The following is a 20,312-nucleotide window of genomic DNA, read 5'->3' on the forward strand; positions in this document are numbered from 1 at the left end:
GGTATTTGGACTGAGCAAATGATCCAAGCTCAATGGTTTGAATGTCTCCCCTTGTGGAAGCTTGAAATGAATGACACGTCAGCTTCCATGTTAGAAAATGGCTCAGGTAATCAAAATAAACAACAACATCAGCATTTCTTGAAACATAACTTCCTTATAGATGAATTTAACCCCCATCCTCTCGGTTCCTACTGAGACATGGCAGGGGATAGTGTTAGATATGGCATGTACTCGACAAAGCAACACAACACATCTCAAAATTTGGCCCATGAGAATAATGCAATTTTCGTTTCAAAGTTCAATATATATACACATGCATCATAGCCTATTCTCGATGAAAGATAAGATAAATTTATTAATGTCCAACAGGAGACCACAAAGAGGGTCTAGGGGATTGGAATACAAACATCAAGGCAACAACCAACAATGGGAACACCAAACAGTGTACAAGGAAAGAGAAAAAAAAGACGTAACCAACCAGGAACCCAAGAGAACTGAATAATGTACAACTAAACCCTCCTAGCTGGGGGGAAGTAGCTCAGAATAGAAGGATATAGTCTGAGGCGAGAGTGGATTTGGGTCGACTTGAGGAAACGTTGGAGGTATGTTACTGCCAAGTGTAGCCTCTGTGAGGTCTCATAGACCGGATGTGCCCAGATATAGGAGGGTCGAGAGACTGCGTTGTGCCCCAGGTCAGAAACACAGGTGTGAAGGAGGTGATAAGCTGATCCGATGCCTATCTCAACGAGAACATAAGCTAGAGGGTGTAATCTCAAAGCTGCAAGCCCTCCTGGAAGTACAACGCAAAACATTGCTGATCAATGTACCTAAAAAAGAGAGGAAAGAGGCCTACACTGTTTAAACAAGTAGTAAAATCTCCATTTGATCTCATAGTAGGTGGGGCAGCGGAAAATAAAGGGAGTCTCATCCTCCACTTCCCCAAGGAACAAAGGCGGCAGGTCCTATCTCCCTTGTCAATCTGGTGGTCTGTCTAAATACAAAGCCTGTGACAGCCCACTTTGAAGGGGCCCAAGGAAATGTGGAGGTCGTGGGTCCAGCGATGAGCAAGGTATTGAGGGCGTATAATAATCCCATCCTAAATATCCGTAAAGTTCTCAGCATAAAAGGCCATCCTCAGATGGAAACCCCTCGGGGGGTTACTCCATGTTGAGATAATATATTGTTTTTGTAGATGTCGAGTCTAATGTGCTCATTCAGCTCTTGCCAAGACGGAAGGAGGTGGGCAGGGTGGTCTAGTGAGAACTAGAAGGTGGGAAGATGATCCATCTCAATTCCTGTCGACCTCAACAGAGAAAAGGCCTGGGTGTACCAGCTACGAGCCCTACTAGTGGAATCCATACCAGCAATCTCCTTAGAAAATAAATAGGCCAAATAGGAGTACCTAAGGCAACCCTCGGCTAAGTCAGCAAATCCACGAAGTTGATGAAGGAATCAAACCAGATCGAAGATAGCCCCGAGCTTGAAAGGATGGGCCCCAAACTTGGCCATAATGATACTGAGGGGAGTGGACCAATGGCACTTGATGATGCGCCAGAGGAGTGGTATTTGGACTCTGTCGACTTAAACCCAATCTGATCCTAGGAGAGAGGGGCATCGACACCACAGAGCCATAAAGCACAATTGGTTTAACCAAGTAGTCCAAAAGGGACATTTTGGATGTGGTGTTCTGAAAGTGGTATCTGGAGCACTACCTGTCCAACAAAGAAAGGGAACCAAACCCCTTGTTAACCTAGGGTTGCATAGTTGGTCTCATACTGAAACAGGGACCAGAGAACTTGATCACCATCTCATAAACTCTTAAGATGAATAAAAATACACAAAAATTTAAATTTGAAAAAGAGAAGAATGTGAATAAGTGAACACCATCAAGAAATAAAATAGACATATTGCATTCGGAGCGCAAATACAGAAAGCACTTGACCAACTAGAAATGGAAAAACTCATTGAAATTCACCCTTTCCATAATCCAGAGTATTTTAAAACCAGTGGTCCTAAATTTTGCTAGAAATCTATGTCCACCATTGACAACTTGCTGGCGGATACCTTATACTGCAAAAAAAAAAAGTGAATTTTAACTTGCTGACACATTGTCCAGAATCACAGATGAGATATGTGCAGATTAGTGCCATCTCACCATCTCAAATACTAGCCTGACAAGTAAAATAGATCCTGATTGTTGAAACAAAAGAAGGATCCGTCTGTCACTACATGTAAGGTCTTGAAGCACACTTACATTCTCTGTTCCTACATTCAAACTGCAATGCAGTTCCCAGCAATAGAAATGCTATCAAATTCAAGTGCAAATTGTCTAGCAAATAAATTTTGAGCAACTTGCCCAGCCAACATAGAGAGTATATACTCGTATTGCAACATTTTGATTCCGGCAAACAATCAATGACAACTGCATTTAATGTGTGGCATCAAAATATTCGTTAAAGGCATGGGCACAATCATCCTGGCAAGTGAGAAAACCTTGTCGACCTTTAGGAGGGCCCAAAAGCCTCCAATTGCATTGTCTTTGATCCCTCTATAAGAAAACCAAGGAGCACACTTCCCTCTATAACTGACAAACAAAATATTAACCTAGAAGAGACAAAGTAAATCCGTAAATCCCCAGTCCAGAGTGTCCCCTTGAATCAATAAATATTAATCATTACAAAGTGAATATTTTCAATAATTACATTACTCATGCATGCACTGATGACATTCTCCTACAAATCTGTATCAGTACAACAACTTTGAAATGTTCTGATTTGTTTTCAAAATTGAGATGCACAAACAAGGTTCAAATATTTAAATTACAAAATATAAGCTTCGTTCTTAATCTTCTAGTACTCCAGAGCAAGAGTAGCAATTCTGTATATTAGATTTTTCAGTATTGCCTTATTGGCAAAACTGTGATGGCTAAATTGTGGTGGCGGTGTTCTTGCCATCAAGGTTCAAATCCCTCTGGGGTATTATTGCTAGGCATTTATATTAGGGATGAAGTCCACCATTTGTGACCTCATCGATTCATAGCTCTAGATCAAAAGCATTTACCCCATTTATAAAAATTCAAATTTGAGCTGTATCAAAAGTTTCACGATTTCACCCATGTTATAAAGCCTCACTTTAATCTCTTCAATGAACACTAATGTTAGCTGACCTTATAATATATTCTTGATTCCTTTCAGTTAGCACATGTAAAGTGGCTTGTGCTTCCAAGAAAGGTTAGTGTATCCTAAAGTTATACGATATCCTTGATTCCTTTCTGTTAGTCTATCTTAAGTATCTTATGTCTCAAACTGTGAAGAAAGTGGCTATATCATTTCACATGTTAGAACTATTGCTATTACCATCAGAGGTTTCACAAATGTCAAATTTGTCCTTTGTGTCATTGTTATTGTGGACAAAGGCCTCAATATTTAAGCATAGCTTCGATTCCATTTTCTAATCATCATACCTTTGATTTGAAAACAGTTTCTGAAAATTTGTTCCTTGCTTATGGATCCAGGGAATACCAGCTAGTGTTCAGATATTTGAACGGGAGAAACTTGACCAGGCACAGCCTGTGGCTCGGCGGAGCTTTTTCAAATGTTCTACAGCACAATTAATTTGGAACCATGGATCAACTGGACTTCTGGTTTTAGCACACTCTGATGTTGACAAAAGCAACCAAAGTTACTATGGGGAATCCAGATTGCATTACTTGACAACTGATGGGAGTCATGAAGGGATGGTGCCTCTTCGTATGTTTCAATTCTACCAACAAGATTCATTTCTTATTTAGTGTTTAGTTTTTTTGGTTGATTGTTTGAGGATATATTGGATATCTAATACAAGGAGATTTTGACACAATGAACTAATATTTGCATTGTTAAATTCTTTTGACATTTGAGGCAAGGAGGGACCTGTCCACGATGTCCAGTGGTCTCCTTCGGGATCTGAATTCGCTGTGGTTTATGGATGTATCCTTCTTGTTTTTATATCTTGAGTTAAACAGGAAACAAAGTTGGTGTGCATGTGTTCTTGTTCTGTTTCAGCCATATAATACAATGATACATGATATATTCCTTGACAGATTTCAGTTATGCCGGCAAGTGCAACATTATTTGACAAGAAGTGCAATCCTCTGCTGGATTTTGGAACAGGTCCTTACAATACGCTTAGATGGAATCCTCATGGAAAACGTATCCTTGAGAATGCTCTTCTATATTAATAATTGCCTGTGCAGGAAGTTGAAATCATTTCATGATCGTTAAAGTAGCTGACGACAATTTTGTTTTAATTGATACATATATCAAAGGAGTAGTCTCTCACTCATATTTATTTTGAAAAATTAATAACATTTCAAGAGTGCACATTGCTATCTAATGGTTAGAACGCAAACACTACAGTAGTCTTGCTTGAAATGTACAAAAACTACACTCACATTAACTTTGGAAAACTACACGAGTCCTGCTGGAAACCAGGACACTCCAGACTCCACACAGCTGCTAAAACCTAAATGGAGGAGCGTAAAACCAAAAAAAACCAAATGGAGACTGCTAAATAGCAGAGTAAAAGCCTTATCAAATTGGCTTGTCCTTCCTCAAGACACCTTCCTTCTATTGGCGATTTTTCTACCTATCCAGTATCACTAACTACTTAAATCATGCACCATGCTTGGCAGAAACATTACAGCCCTTCACACCTTCTTCGTTCATTATTATCTCAAAGTTGAGAGTGCACACAAAATGTACACTATATTCTTGAAAAATCAAATGCAGGGACAAAGCCCTCCCCACCACTATTCACTGCAAATGTTTACATCTTTTCAGCCACTCCTGTCAATGCAAGGAACCTGCCTTCCAGCACTGTGAAACATGGCCTCATAACTGTCCACTTGCAATCAGCAGTGGCAAATTTCAATGCTACCTCTAAGCATCGTGTGACTTATTTTGTTGCAAAGAATTACCCCAAAGCATTCTCTGCTTATCGTGTGACTTATTTTGTTGCAAAGAATTACACCAAAGCATTCTCTGCTTCTTGATATAACATTAATGCAAATTCAGAATCCACCCTAATATGGAAATCTGCCTGCAAAAAATCCGTGCCCAAGACCTCTTACCACCAAGATGATTGCCACCAGACTAGTATCAGAGACTGTCCCCCTAAATTCCATGTCTAGCCACTCAAATCCAAAATCGCACGGTAAACCTCTGCCACATGTTTTAATGGCAGATATCTAGGATATAAAAATCTCAAATCACAATGTGTCACTATTGTTTATCATGATAACAACCACAACCATAATTAAGTTGAAAGGTCTCCCTTCATTTATATGGTTTGTCTTGCTGGAAGAGATATAATCATTAAAAAATTATGCGATTGGGATCCCAATTCCCATGTTCCCCACAAGGCTATCACATCTTTAAATAATGTTATCAATAATTAATTGTTATTTTGATTCAATGTCATGGTTGGCTAAGAAATCTACAATTGTATGTGCCTCATTTAAGCAATGACCAAAGGAGAAAGATTTGAAAGATTCCAGTAACAGCCAAGTAAATCTTTAGAATATTCTCCAATTTTCAATTTAGGCAAGCCTCTGTTGTGATTCAATTTTAAAATTACCATAGGAATGCCTTCAATGTGAATCTTCAAATCTTCACGCTTCACAGCTATTTGGAGTCTTAAAACCAAAGCTTATTCTTTGCTTCATTTTCTGTATCCCGTAGCAATCTCTTAAAAGCTGTTCTGATTAAAGATTCCGTGAGATATAACGAAAGACTCACCCAGTGTTAAACACACCTAGATTGCCCCTGGACTCTCCATAAAATTCAACTCGAAGGGGCTAGGGAATGGAGTAACCCATTTGGCTTATTTCCTTAGGGGCTTTTGACTTAGCTTAAACATCCCCATTAAGGAGAGTATTTTAGCAACAATTTTACTAGTTATTGGCAAAAAGAAATGTTTCAGAGCAAGTGTTTTCTTCTATCATGCTTGTTCATTTCTATAATTGTTATTAGTGTCTTTTCCTTAACTCTTTTCTTTTTGTGTAGTTTTATGTATAGCAGGTTTCGGCAATTTGCCTGGTGACATGGTAAGCATTTTAGAACTAATTCATATTTTGAAATTCTTGTGAAGTCTAGTTTAATAGCATCTGATGCTGGCTTTTAATGGTTATGGCAAAAATGTTTGGATGCTTGTGGAGCACAGTTGATACGGTTGCGTAGCTTTTAAACTGACATTTTCATTAGGTTGTCTATTTATTGGCACATGACATGATAACAGATTGAATAGAACCATATTTTAAGAAGTTCAATTTGGAATTTCTTAGCAGTCTTTTGTGATACAGTATTACTGTATTCCATGTCTTAACAACCTCTTTACATATGTGTTGCTACTTGATAAATCTAATATGCAGCATTTTAAAAATTAATATGGCTACTTTAGTGTGGAATGTTTTCCTTTTGATCTTTGCTATAATTGTGTTCCTGTAATTATTCAATTTATGTTAACACAGGACCATTTCTTGTCTTCTGTCTATACATTTGTTTTTGAAGTGTCATTTTTTGGGCTGCACAAGCTTTGTAGTGGAATGTTCCACAGTTACCCTTGATGTGTATTTGCTCACATTTTCCTGTTTCTATGGCACCTGCTTTATTAGTTGTAGGTTTGCCTGTTTGGAGGGTTGTTGGTTTGCAGGGTCTTGAGAGATGCACTTATAGTCTATTTATCATCTCTTATTTTATCCATAAGAGTAATTAGGATCAGACATTTTCTGGTAAAAATCTCACTGCAATTTATTCCAAAAGCCTCTTTTAAAATAGTATGGACTTGCAGCTTTGAAAATCTAATCTAGGCAATTCAAATTTTCATTGAGCCAGAGATCACGTGTGAAATTCTTAAAATTTTGGTGGGTTGCTCCTACTCTGTTCAAATATCTGTAGTTGTCTGTCTCGCTCAACAAAATGTTCTATTGGGAGACTGGCTGGAAAGCCACTAAAGAGAATATGTGGAGTGATGAACTTTATATGCCATTAAAGATACAGCTCAAATAGAATTCAGCATTATGACTATATTGTTGTTTAAATGTACATCTTTTTGGTTTCCTTGTGCATTTTAACCAATTGATAAAGTATGGCTTTATAGCAGCTTAGTAAAAATATGGAAATCTTCCACTGGGATTTCTATCTGTAGAATTTTGTAAAACTAAATTGTACCTCCAAGTATATATGTATCTCATACTATACTTGAACTACTATACTTGGATAGACCTTGGAACTTCTTACAAATTTATTTTGTAATTTTTGAAGTTAACGTGTTATATGCTCCTCATGCCACCATCTGCTGGCCAGGATAACATTATGATGGGTATTGTTAGATCTAATGGTTCTTAGGAAGATCTGAGCAGTTAGGGCAATATGAACTGCAAGCTTTAGACTGTTGTGATCGTACTTGCTTTCCATATGATATGCCGTTCTTTCTAAAAATTGCAGGCCTTTTGGGATTGTGCTGCCAAAAAAATGCTGGGCAGTACAAGGGCTGAATGGTCTGTAACAAGTGAATGGTCTCCTGATGGAAAATATTTTATGACAGCGACAACAGCTCCACGGTTACAGATAGATAATGGGTATGCTTAATGAATATATAATTAATTTCAAATTGTTTCATTTTCTGCCATTGGTATGTAGAGAAAACCAAGGGAATAAGGCTGAATATTCTTAACTGTGTACTGCAGGATCAAATTTTTTTCTTATAATGGATCCCTATATTTCAAGAAGATGTTTGATAGACTATACCAGGTTTGGATGTTTCTATAGATTGTTTGATGTAAAAAAAGGTAATTACCATCAGTTGAATATGTCTTTAGTTGTTTTAAATGTATTTGTTCATTAATATAGGCAGATTGGAGGCCAGCAGAAGCTAGTTTGTATGAAGATCTTTCAGAGTTGGTTGAACAAGTAAAGGAAAGTCTGACAATTGACAAAAGTATTGCAGGTAATATCTGCACAATGAAGAATCAGTATAATCTTGCACAACTTTTTGACAAGTTATGCAGAAAGCTAATCTATGTGATAACTGGAATTTTTTTTGATGATCTATATCCGAAACATTTTTTTGTCTGCCACAGAATCCAAGACTTCGAATCCACAGCCAAAGTTGTCTGCCAATCTTGGAAAACCTGTAGCTTCAAGTAAACCTGCAGCTCCAGCGAAACCTGCAGCCCCCGTGAAACCTGCAGCATATCGGCCACCACACACGAAGAATGCTGCTGCTATAAATGCTCAGGTAGGATGTTTCATGGCTTTAAATAAATGATTGTGAGCAATTGATAACCAGTTATGGTCCAAACATGAACTGCTTGTTGCTAATGATAAGGAATGCTTTTGCATGACAGCTTTTTGGCGAGGAGAAATCTTCTGAGTATGTAACTTAACCATGTGATAGGAATTTGACAATTTGCACATTTGTTTTCTATTTTAAATGATTCTAGCAGAGGGAAAAACCATTAGTTGCATAAAACTAATTCTTGCAATCAATGTTCTTTTCAGAGAGGTGACTAAGAATGCTCTTAAAAACAAGAAGAAAAGAGAGAAGCAGAAAGAAAAAAAAGCATTAGAAGCTGCCTCAGGGAATAGCACTTGAATCTGTCTACTTTGGTATGAGGTACATGTTCTCTCTCATAAGCACAATCCTACAGGCACACATATAATGGGGTACTTTTTATACTTTTAATATGAATTGAATTAAGATAAATCCTAATTATATATATTTTTCTGATTGCTTGCAGGGTTGGAGTTTAGGTGAAAGGATTGTTCTAAATTTTTTCTGTCAAATGCTGCAACATCTAGTCGCAAGGGGATTGCTAATTAATTTTTTTGCTTGGATTTTCACAAGCTTTGGTTGTAGGAAGGCCCAACATTTGTTGTCATCAGCCTTTGGAAAACAAGAATGCTTGTATGCGAATTGGAAATTTTCTTTTTGGTTTCAGGGTTGAGGTATTTATAAGAAAGCAAATTCACAGAAAATAATTCCAGGCAGAACAGACACTATATAAAGCAGTTCAGTGCGTTAATGGCAACTCTCGTATAATTTCAAGGGCTCTTATTCATTTTTTGTCAAGTACACTATCTTTCTCTGAAAAAAATGTGTTAAATTGGGCCACATTCAGTTTGCCAGCTATGAAATATGACCTGGCATTGAATTCGATTGAAGTATTTGAGAATAGTGCTAACGTGTGTGTCTCGTCTGTTATTTGTTTGCTATTTGTCTGTTTTGTTGATGGCGGGGGCTTCTCAGATTGCCACATTGAAGTTTAAAATTTATGTCATTCCCAGACATCTTTTGGGGACAATCACTTCAGAATTAATCAGTGTCTTCCTGAGTTGCCGAGATGGGAACGATAGGGCACAGTTCTAGGATTGGTAGGTGCTGGCTAGTTAAATAACTTGACAAATAAAAAAGAAAAAACTATAAAAAGTAAATGCAATATTTTAAATTTGCAATGACAATTCCACCCTTTCTATATTTAAAAGTCTTTGAAGGAAGGGTATCAATAGTCATTATAGCTAACTTTGTGCACCGCTCCTAAATGGTACATCGGATTTTGACACCCATTTTGGTTCTCTTTTTATGTAATTATAAAATAGTGGTCTTCACTCTTTTAATACAAAAGACATTTGTCAATAAGCTTGTGCTTGATTGCAAAGACCATCAAGATTAAATACTAGCAGTCGCACACTTTTGTACATGCAACGAGTGTGCTGATAGGAGATGAGATTTAAGAGAAAAATGTAGAATGAACATTAAATAATGTAAATATAAGTTTTTTTAAAATGAAAAAAAGAAAAAGAAAAAGAAAAAGAAAGTTGAAGATTACAACATAGATATAAAATTTACGATATTTAGGAAATTTGAATATTGTTTAAGAAATGTGTTCAATAATTTCAAGATTTCACAATTAAATTCAATTTATCAAATATGAAAAAAAAATCATTTAAAAAAAAATCAAAAAATTTATTACAAAAAATTAATAAGAAAAATACAAAAAAATAATATGAAAAATAGTGACATCTCTAACAAATATTTATTGACTAAAATAAATTATAAAAACTGAAAAAATAATATTTAAAAAAAAATTAAACTAATATAAAAAATAGTTTAAATTAATTTAAAAATTAAAACTTAAATCAATTTAAAAAATTTAAAGTTTAATAAATAGAGATCACAACATAATCTAATATAAAGATCACAAGTAATTATTTTTTAAATAAATAAAAAAATAAAATTAATTAGCCCATAGGCTATTATAAGTGGACATTTCAGGGAAAACCTGTCCGTTCATACATACTGCTATCATGTACCATTGGTGGTTTGTCTAAACCAGCGCAGCTGGCAGTCTTGGTAACTGGGACTTTCTAATCACGATTTCTGTCTCCCATTTCAGCGGGTAATCAATAAATGCATATCTCCTGCTAAATCTTGTTTACCCACCATATTAATTTGGAAATCTGAAATCTTTGTATATCTTAACATATCTTTTCATGATCTGTAGAATCTAATCACTTCCCCGACTGTTTAACCCTTCTATAAATAACCTTCAAGAGCGGTGGGACCACGACAGTTGTTTATGCGTTTATTTCCTGTGGCTACGGTCCATATATCTGGAACAGATTTTTATTCAGGTTTGATGCTAGCTTTGTGACTAAAGTCTAAATATTATGGAATGGAATGGAGATCGTAGACATCTGTCTGTTAATCTTTCATAGAATGTTTGCTCCAGATCTTGTTCTTGTTTACTTGTTGGTAGGGTTGAATCGCTATAAATCTGGTCCACTTTTTAAACTTTGCTTTTGTTTTTAATTACAATGTGTACCAATCTCAGTGATAAGGATAATTCATGAATACCTGCTTCTTTATCATGCTCTGCCTCAGCTCTGACCTCACTGAGCTTTGCCTGAAAATTGGATTCTGTGACTTCCAACAGAGCTTTGAATTGTTCAGCTTCAAATTTGGCCATCTGTGCATCCTCATAAGCATCCTGAAGCTCAATCTTAAAATTCCTAGTTTCTGCCGTAGCTTGGTGGAGGTCAAATTCAAGGCTTTCCAAAGCCTTCTTAGTCCTTTCTTCTCCTTCAGCTTCCCTCTTCTCTGCTTCAACCAGCTCTACTCTAGCTTTCCCATGCTCGGCCTTCAAGTACTGCACTGCCTCTGTTAGAGCACCCACCTTGCATTTTGCATTTTTTAGACAAGTGTTGGCTTCTGCAAGCTCTGCACTCATTTGTCTTAACGACTCCATTGCCTTATTCTCATCTGCTTTAGCAACTTTCATCTTCATCCTGGCTTCCTCCAGATTGAGGTTGGCATTGCGGGCTGCCATGATAGCCCTAGCCTTTGAAGCTCTTGCGTCTTTCAACTCAGATCTTAGATTCTCCAAATGTGCATGTGCGTCGGACAAATTTGGCTCAGGCATTCTCAGATTAGCAATCTCAAGTTTGAAGCTGTCGATTTCTACATTGGCCTACTCGACCTGAGCAATGGTCAGGGTTCTCGAAACTATGGCTAAGCTCAGCTCTTGCTTGACCTTCTGAAGCTCTTGGGTAGTCGACATCAAGGCAGCCACATCCATTGAACTTTGTCTTTCCACAGCTTCAAGCCGGGACTGTCATGCCAGTTCTCTCTCCTTTGAAGCCTCCTCATAAGCCTGCTGCAGCTCAACGAGCCGAGCCGATCCATTCTCAGAAATCTCCTGGGCTCTTTGCTCAGATTCTTCAAGCTTTAAAGCAGTTTCTTCACGAACCTTTTTCGCCTCTTGGAGCGACTCCAAGGCTTGCGCACTTACAGATTCTGCTGCTACGAGCTGTTCCTTAGTCTTATTTAGCTCTTCGTGAACCTCCAATGCTTGAGCCCTTTCAGTTTCACCTGCGACTAGCTGTACCTTTGTCTTCTTTAGCTCTTCTTGAACCTCTGCTAGCTGTTGCTGAAGCTCAGATACCTTAGTTCTGCATTTCTGCCATTGAGAAGCCAAATCTTAGGGCAAAGAGTAATGGAGATACATAGCTTGCAAGAGAAAATTATATTGACAAATTTGATGACATGGAGAGGTGCGTGGGGTTCTTACAAATACAAAGCCAACTACCATTGGACCAGGAATGAGTAACATCTGCTTATTGTGGAAGACTTTTCTAGGCCCCCCCTTGATGAATTCCACCCCTCTGACTCTACCTGTTTTACCCAGCAGTGCACCAATCTTTGTTGGTCTGGCTAACAAAATTCTAGTACCATGAAGAACACGTTTGGCAGAATTGAAACTTTTTCAGTACCAATGGCATTCATAGATGCTAATAGCAAATCAAAAGCAATGTACTTTTTACCAATCCATGAGTGACTTGCAAACCATCACTTTTTTGTTGATTACAATAGATTTACTGAGTTCAGAAGAACCCTCCCAATAACACCTTAGAAATGGTAGATGAGTAGGGATGGTATCAAATGCTGCAGCACAGCCATTATTTATTTATCTACGACCATCGGACTGCTCCACAAAGTTCTCCACATTTGAATTACAAGCAGGGGCTTTCAAGGATTTATTACATGGAGTGACTGCACTTTCAATGCTTAAGATCAAGGTTAAAATGAAAATTTCCACTGTCCTTTTGAGAGTTAGTAATTCTGTGGCATATTTCATCTCACCCAGACCATCACTGTTGAGTTTCACACAGTCACCATTACTTCCAAGTACATTCATGCATTGAATGAAAGCTTAAAAATATGGCTTTTATCCAGCTCATTATTTGCCTCTCCTTAAATTTTGCTTTGCATGTCCTTGTTGACCGGAGAGCAAACAGTGTGAAAACACCCTGCATCTAAATAGTAAAATTTAGATGCAGGGTGTTTTCACACTGTTTGCTCTCCAGTCAACAATCTTCGGACAAAATTGTATGATGAAGTTCTCTAGTTATAACATTTTCAGTTGTCTTTATTTATTTGGATGGAGTGAACTAGATTATATAGATTTTTCAACTGGAGTTGCGCTTAGTTGCATTACACGATTGAACCGGAGTGTGCCTACCTACCAAAGTTATCACTCTTTCTCCTATCACACCCTGCATCAGTGGTGGGCATATAATAGTAGGGCAATAGTTGTTGTTCATGAGCCATAGAATTGTAGGGGGCTCCCTAATGTTCTAAAGGCGAATGACATTCTAGAATATGGGGTCCCTTGTGTTGGTTCCCAAAACCGCAGATTGAAATCCTACGAGTTTTGCTTGCTCGATATTGGGATATCCAACCGGTTGAGGCCAACTTGACGGGATTGATCAATGTGATTTAAATCCCCTATGCTTCCGGCTCTGCAAGACCGAGGCAGGTGTACTTGATTTTGGACAAAACACTTAAAGTCCAAGACTCTTAAAGCATATCGATTAGAACATGAATAAAATAAAAGTTTTCTAAATGGCAAGAAATATAGGAAAACTTTAAACTTGCAATTTACGAACTGAGAAGAAAAGAAAATGATTGAAGTAATGTTTAAATAAAGAATAAATATAGATTAATACAACATATGAATATATTAATTCCTCTAATGGGAAGAAATGAAACAATTGCCAGCATATGGATTATGAATCAGGAGTAAAAGACTAGTGCCTAATTAAATTAATTAAATGGGCAATCAGAGTCAACATTATAAGCCGAGATGTATAATTTTATAAAGTTCAATATATTAAACTATAAACAATTTTAATAAATCAAATGCGATGGATCAATTATATAAATGCAATTTTAAATAACTCTAAAATGCACTTTAACTCCTGTGGAGACAAATTAGACATAAATACGGAAACAATAAAATATTTCACAATATTTATGTTTATCAAATTTAAAATGCAATAATGATCCAATCCACTTATCCGAATATTAAAATATTTATAGAAAATAAATAAAAAACATTTACAAAGAACACAACTTAATAATAATTTAAAATTTTGAAATATAAAATAAGTAATAATGCCGAAAATAAAATCACAATAGAGACATTCCTTACAGAAGATCCATCTATTGCAAACATATCCAGATCGCACAAAATCCACTCACTAACTCAAATCCACGGACTTAGTTCAAAAGTCCATTTCTCTGCCAATCGGAAAAATATAATATATCATAAAGCATAGGCAAAGAAAAAAGTTAAAGTATGAATATGAATATTGTCTCTCCTTATGTTTTATATCTCATAGTTATACCGGATGAAGGGGCATTATTAAACATTGCACCCTTCTATAACAAATAACCGAACCTTAATCCTAATATAATCCGTATTAAATATTATCCGGATTTATATAGTTTGTGCGTATATTTTAAATAAAAGCCACTCTAGGCTTAAACATTTGTTTTCCGCATATACACTTAAATTCTTCCAACGTATATCTCCAAGCTTCTTTAAATTCAATGCTTTTCCATATTATTATCCCATTCATATTAAATGATATCTTCACCAATCAAGAGTTGGGTGTGCTCGATTCATCCTCTAATAATGAAAATGCAAGGGCAATGAAACACTTGTATCATATATAATTTTGCCTCTCCTTATTTTTGTCTTTTCCGTAGTAAAAAATCCTGAATCGATGGGCTTTCGTGTTGTGCTCTTGGTGCAAATGACACAGTGTATTTATAAAAGATGGATCCTCTAGTCCCGTTCCTCACGTGTTGGATACTTAGACTCAGGTATACCTGACTCCCGTGTCAACTAGCACTCGACATTCCAATTTTCTTCCATCATATTTTCCATATACCTACGCCAAAACAAAGAACCACTAGACAAAGAATTATTGAATATGCGATAATTAGTGCTTCCAGTGGCTAAGTGCGGAGACACTTGAAGGATGGTGATAAACTTCAAATGGGAGAAGAACATCTTCCAACACAAAAAGTTCATCTTTGTCTATGATTCCATATGTGCACAAGTTTGATCATACGACTGTCTTTTAAATCTGTCGGGGCTTGATATATTCGCATTCAAACTTCTAATCCTATATATAAATGTCTTAGACACCTCCAGGCTTTACTAATGGACGAACAAAGAAACAGATTAAACAAATCTTAATGATGAGTCTGCTATAGCATTGATGAAGCTGCTGCAATACCACTGTATGTGCTCACAGATCGCTAACTGGTGTTTTTTGTTTGTTCTGTTGGTTGTGTGCTACCATATTTATATAATCTTCACACTCTACCCACCTTAGATTTTGATTTGAATCTTTTGGCATTATCTCCATGTCTACCTGGCTTCTTCTTGATTCAAGTACTTCACTCCCAGCATATGGTGTGGTGAATGTATAGTTGTAATCCAGTATTACCTGCTTCTAAATTTCCATTGAGCTGTAGCTGGGACCTCAACAAGGGGTAAAGCTTCCTCATTCCATCCAAGGAGTGCATCGAATGTATCAAACTGGATTCTAATTCAAGTTTCCTCATGAAAAAGATCAAGCTAGCTTTCTCCAAAGACCATTTATGGTAGGTATGCAGAAGGAAATACTGTTGCTTCTGCATAATCCAATCTGTACATACTGTCAGTCTGCTCTGATATGTCTTTTAACATCCATGCCTCCTGCTTTGAGATTGACATCACACTTAAACAGTTGACAGTTTTGTTTTGAATCCATGTAACCATCTACATGCACCATATTTCTATGATCTGAAAGAATATACTGCTGCCTCAGACTGAAGTGAATACATCATTCCTTTCATATGCTGACTAGTGTAAGCACTGTTTAAATTTTTCTTATTGTGATATATGATTTTGCCAAAACATATTCTTTAGTGAAATGTAAATAAAATCCATTCATCATGAAATAGAATTATTTTTGATGTAAAGTCTTTGAAGCCTGTATATGAAATTTGACTATTTTTGCCCTCATCATTGTTCATCTGATATAAACCTTGAGTTATATTGCATGACTTTACTAGTATGGTAACTAACATCTTCAGATTGAAAGCCTGTAATGTGAATTACCAATAAAGAATATGCAAGAAAAGACTACTGATTAGATACTGAATAGAGACAGTAAGCCTGAATGTGTGAACATAAATCTCTGAATCCCCCTTGTTCCAAATCTCCATATCTGCTATGTCATGTTTTCTTTTTAGATGACTGGTTCATGCAACTGGAGACTTTATACTCATCATACATATACCTCCATAGAGAAGTACCTTTGATTGTAAGGAGAGCAGAGTGAAATCTTTTCTACGAAATGGGTTTTTGTATACCAAGACATGCTTTTAAATCCTTCATCAATCCCCAAACAGATTTCCTAAATGGAGACTCTAAAATTAGAGTTCCATCACCTTGGATGGCATGCATTATAGAATACGAAAGAGCAATGCCAAAGAGATCGCCCACCAATTATATAACAAAAGGGCACCCCCTGCAGGAACACTGCAGCTTTCTTTCTCATTTTTCTCTTCCTCGGCCTCTACCTCCCGTCCTATCTACACGAGGCCTAAAATTTTATGGGGATCGAGCCAAGACAACGTGCTCAGCGATCCGTTCTGTACAAGATACCGATGTAACTCTCCTGGAGGCAAGAGTCCTCGAGTTCTATGCAACGTGTGACATGTTAACTAGTTATTGTAACTTCCTATGTGACATGCATACAGATGATTACTATGCTCTTGGTTGTGCTTCTAGTATTAAAATTGCATTTCAGAATTATCTCAGTAGTGTGTAGTGTATAGAATTTATACCTACAGATATAGCTTCACTGATATCGTACACTAGTATGTGTGATTGAGTATCCACCTTTTCTGTACTTTTGTGATGAAGTGGCCTTCTAGACATGGTGTTGATCGAGTGTCTGCCTCCTTGTACTTTTGTGCTGAAGTGGTTTCCTATACATGTTGCTGGGCAAATGGAGGTTGCTGAAATGCACCCTATTTTGTAGACAACTTTGAAAATATGATCGAGTGTACACCTTTTGGTGTTGTTTGGAATAATTGGCCATCGACAGATATATCCGGTTAGACAAGAGTGTTACCATGAAGCATATTTTGTATATAACTTCAAATTACGTTACTTACATGTATACCAAACTGTTGTACTTCTTGTATATTGTATTTTGCTGTGTATTTTGCATATCATTTCTTCAAAAGCAAATTACATGGTTAAAATGTGTAGTTTGATATTTGCCTGCTTTTCTCTTCTTTTCACATTCAAACATTATTTTTCAAAGGTAACAACCAGTTGATTACTCTGAGTGTCTTAGTGTAGCATACCACGCTTAGCACCAAGGATCTGATTCCGCTAACTACTCAACATTGCAGAATATAATTTTCTAACAACCTTTGCACAAACGGAATAGTGTATAGATCTGCACTTGAACAATGTATATATTGGGTTCTTAAGGATGCTTAATTTATCTATAGCTTTAGGAACATTAAGTCTCAATGAGAACCAAAATTTTGCCTAAAAGTTTCTTAGATCTTGACATAACAAGCATAATTTTCCCCCAAAAAAGCTCAGGGTTGTTGAACTTGATTCTCTGTGAATATATCATTGATTCAAAGTCTTCAATTTTTCCCATAGAGTAAGAGAGTTCAGATTTCCCTTTCAAATTTATCAAAAAATTCATTCTAGTTTCCTTCATGTTTTTGTTGTCCCTTGCAAGAATAGCTTTGCACAATTTAAGTTTAGCCAAATATCAAGATCTTGAATATAATTTATAAACCTGATCACAATTTGAAAGCCATTATAATGTCCCTGGCAGTATAAATTCTAAGATACAAATGCATTCCAATTTCTTGGCATTTCGCAGTAGCCTCTGTTCCACTTTTGATTTCATATGCTTATAGATTCCCCTATGGATTTTGGCTTTAAACTGGCAGGGAACTGGATTCTACCAAAAATTAAGTACTAGTATTTTACAACTACATGCTTGAGAGCTATTACTAAATACTTGTTATGCTAGGTCTGTTAGTGGTCGACCAATGCTGGTTATGTCAATTCTGTCTTCTAGTTGTTTTTAGTTCATAAATAAATAAGAAAATAAAAATAATAGATAAAAGTGGATATTTAAAATATAATCTTATGTGGACAAAATATATTATTAATATTTTTAAATTTAAATAACACTAGCATACTTAAAAATTTAATTTAATTTTTTTTTGTAAAATAAGTCGAGAGGTATCTAATTTCAAAAGAATTAATATAAATTTAGTAAAAATTGTATTCAAATGAAAACAAAAATTCCATGAATAAACTATTGTATTTATTTTTATATATTTTATGTATTGATATTAATACATAGAAGTTTTATGAGAATGGAAAATCCAGCAAATCAAATTTAAACAATGATTTATTTCATCATATACAAATTTTTAAAAAATCACATTCCAGAAAAATCATAGCAATAAACAAAGTGCATATTTTTATTTTGTTTTCTTGACATATAAATAAACGTCAATTTTTTTTCAAAATGAAAAATGTTTACATTGATATTGCTGGCACTATAGAAAGCCTCTCGGCTTAATAATATTTATTAAATTTTTTTTAATAGATTAATAAATATTATTTATTTATATTAAATTTATCAAATATGAAAAAAAACAATCATTTAAAAAAACCAATCAAAAAATCTATTATTAAAAATAATAAGAGAAATAAAAAAATTAATATGTCTAACAAATATTCTATTGACTAAATAAGTTATAGAAACTAAAAAATAATATTTAAAGAAAAAATTAAACTAATATAAAAAATAAATTAAAATAATTCAAAAACTAAAATCTAAATCAATTTTAAAAATCAAAACTTAAATGAATAGGTCACACAATGAGCTAATGTGGAGATCACAACTAATAAATTTAAAAAAAAAAACAATAATTAAAAGTGGAGATGACAATTAATAAATATCAAAACAAGAGTGGAGATAACAACTAATAAATATCAAAAGAAGAGTTAAAAGTGTAGAGAGAAAAAAATTCGCTGGTAAATAATTAATGGGAAGGATTTTCAAAATTTCAGCCAAACTAACAACTTTCCCAGCCAACATCCAAATTTTCTGTCAAATTTTTAATCTCTAGGAACAAAGTTCCCACAAATAGCCTATTGGCTAAATTATGTTTTTGTAAGCTGGATAATTAGAAAAATATTGCAAAATTCAGCTTGTCATGTGTAGGTAAACAAAAATAGAAGATAGGAATGAAATCTCACTTGAATTATTTATCCTCCTAAGTAAATAAAGGACTAACAATGACATTGTCACTATCATAAAAAGGTAGGTTTCCACTAGATTATTAGTTTTTAAAATGATAATTTAAGTTTTGTGAGCTGCAAATAAAATTTATGTTTGAATTGCAATATTCTTTTGTACCCATTGATAGTTAAATTATAATTTGTTGCTTTCAACATTTAACTTTAAGATTTTACAAGTCAATTTTCATGTTAAATAATTGATTTTGTAGCCTTGTGAAGGGTTTTGTATGATAGTTTTAGGAGCGGGCTTGTGAAACGTTTTGTATGATAGTTATATTAGGAGCTAACAATATAACTGTTGAAGAATTCAAGGCAAGAGTGATTGCATTTGAAAATCATAAGGTATCTTAGAAAATCAACAATGGTTAAGGGAATGATAAAATAATTCAAGAGGTTTTTCTTTGGAAATAATTAAACGAAGATAAAGGAAAAAACTAAAAAACTATTTGAAGTGAAGACAGGTAGAAATTGAATCTTTTTTTGAAGAAATAAATGTAGATGAATCAAATCTATTTTAGTGTGCATGTAGTAAGTTGAGCACATAAAAATAGTCAAGGACTAAGGGGCATCCATGTAGTCAAAATCATTCGGGATTCTGACTTGATCCTTGGTGGGTTCTTTGTGAACCAATCGACTACACTATTAGACCAAGGGCCCATTGATATATAACTTATGTTTCTAACTAATAGAAGCAACACTAGGGTGCCAACCCTTTACAAGGGCCATAAACGTAAACTTTGAATAGTCCATCAACACACACATCGCTACAAAAGCCATAAACAAACCTTTTATTGGTTATAAATAACCTTCATCAAGAGTGGATAGGAGTCAAGCCTACAACTTAGATAATAGTTTGGGAAGAAGATTAAGGAAGACCTTTCCCCCAACAATTAACAAGAAATCAAGCTATATTGTCACCATGAGCATCTATGCAAAGAGAAGCATGGAGGCACAACTTATGTTACTAACTTTGAAAACATAAAGAATCTTATTGTTAAGAAATAGAAAGAATTAAACGGTATTAGTCTAGATCTATTTCAACTCCATTCGATAGAAGGTAGATCTAACAACCAAATGG

The 20,312-nt window shown here is 35.4% G+C and overlaps 2 protein-coding genes and 1 long non-coding RNA gene across 4 annotated transcripts in view; 2 read left to right on the forward strand and 1 right to left on the reverse strand.

Annotated features, from left to right (window-relative positions):
* The window catches only part of LOC149550992 (Eukaryotic translation initiation factor eIF2A family protein), a 58,379-nt gene extending 49,268 nt beyond the window's left edge, over positions 1-9,111 (forward strand). The window contains exons 5-15 of the mRNA XM_089786552.1: positions 3,515-3,749; positions 3,900-3,968; positions 4,089-4,190; positions 6,045-6,085; positions 7,485-7,618; positions 7,727-7,790; positions 7,890-7,986; positions 8,120-8,277; positions 8,387-8,412; positions 8,541-8,655; positions 8,780-9,111. Of these exons, the coding sequence (XP_089642678.1) occupies positions 3,515-3,749; positions 3,900-3,968; positions 4,089-4,190; positions 6,045-6,085; positions 7,485-7,618; positions 7,727-7,790; positions 7,890-7,986; positions 8,120-8,277; positions 8,387-8,412; positions 8,541-8,634 (1,020 nt within the window). The 3' untranslated portion in view covers positions 8,635-8,655; positions 8,780-9,111. The remainder of the gene's footprint in view (positions 1-3,514; positions 3,750-3,899; positions 3,969-4,088; positions 4,191-6,044; positions 6,086-7,484; positions 7,619-7,726; positions 7,791-7,889; positions 7,987-8,119; positions 8,278-8,386; positions 8,413-8,540; positions 8,656-8,779) is intronic.
* Positions 9,112-10,258: 1,147 nt separating this feature from the next.
* LOC149550993 (uncharacterized) lies at positions 10,259-17,097 on the forward strand. 2 transcript variants are annotated; one of them, XR_016352649.1, is made up of 2 exons: positions 10,259-10,673; positions 15,288-17,097. It is a non-coding gene; the product is annotated as an uncharacterized LOC149550993 (long non-coding RNA). The 2 variants fall into 2 exon arrangements; XR_016352650.1 differs by having other exon boundaries at positions 16,808-17,097.
* Positions 10,650-11,462, reverse strand: LOC149550994 (uncharacterized). The gene has a single exon (XM_089786553.1). It carries the CDS (start codon positions 11,459-11,461, stop codon positions 10,829-10,831), a length of 633 nt encoding a protein of 210 aa, XP_089642679.1. The 5' UTR covers position 11,462; the 3' UTR covers positions 10,650-10,828.
* Positions 17,098-20,312: the final 3,215 nt, after the last annotated feature.

The sequence above is a fragment of the Cupressus sempervirens genome, chromosome 6 (assembly GCF_028749045.1).
Source record: "Cupressus sempervirens isolate cs-2001-9-10 chromosome 6, ASM2874904v1, whole genome shotgun sequence".
Lineage (NCBI taxonomy): Eukaryota > Viridiplantae > Streptophyta > Pinopsida > Cupressales > Cupressaceae > Cupressus > Cupressus sempervirens.

Excerpts from the sequence above, each read along its gene's own strand:
- LOC149550994 (XM_089786553.1), bottom strand. The coding sequence starts at position 11,461 with ATGCCTGAGCCAAATTTGTCCGACGCACATGCACATTTGGAGAATCTA.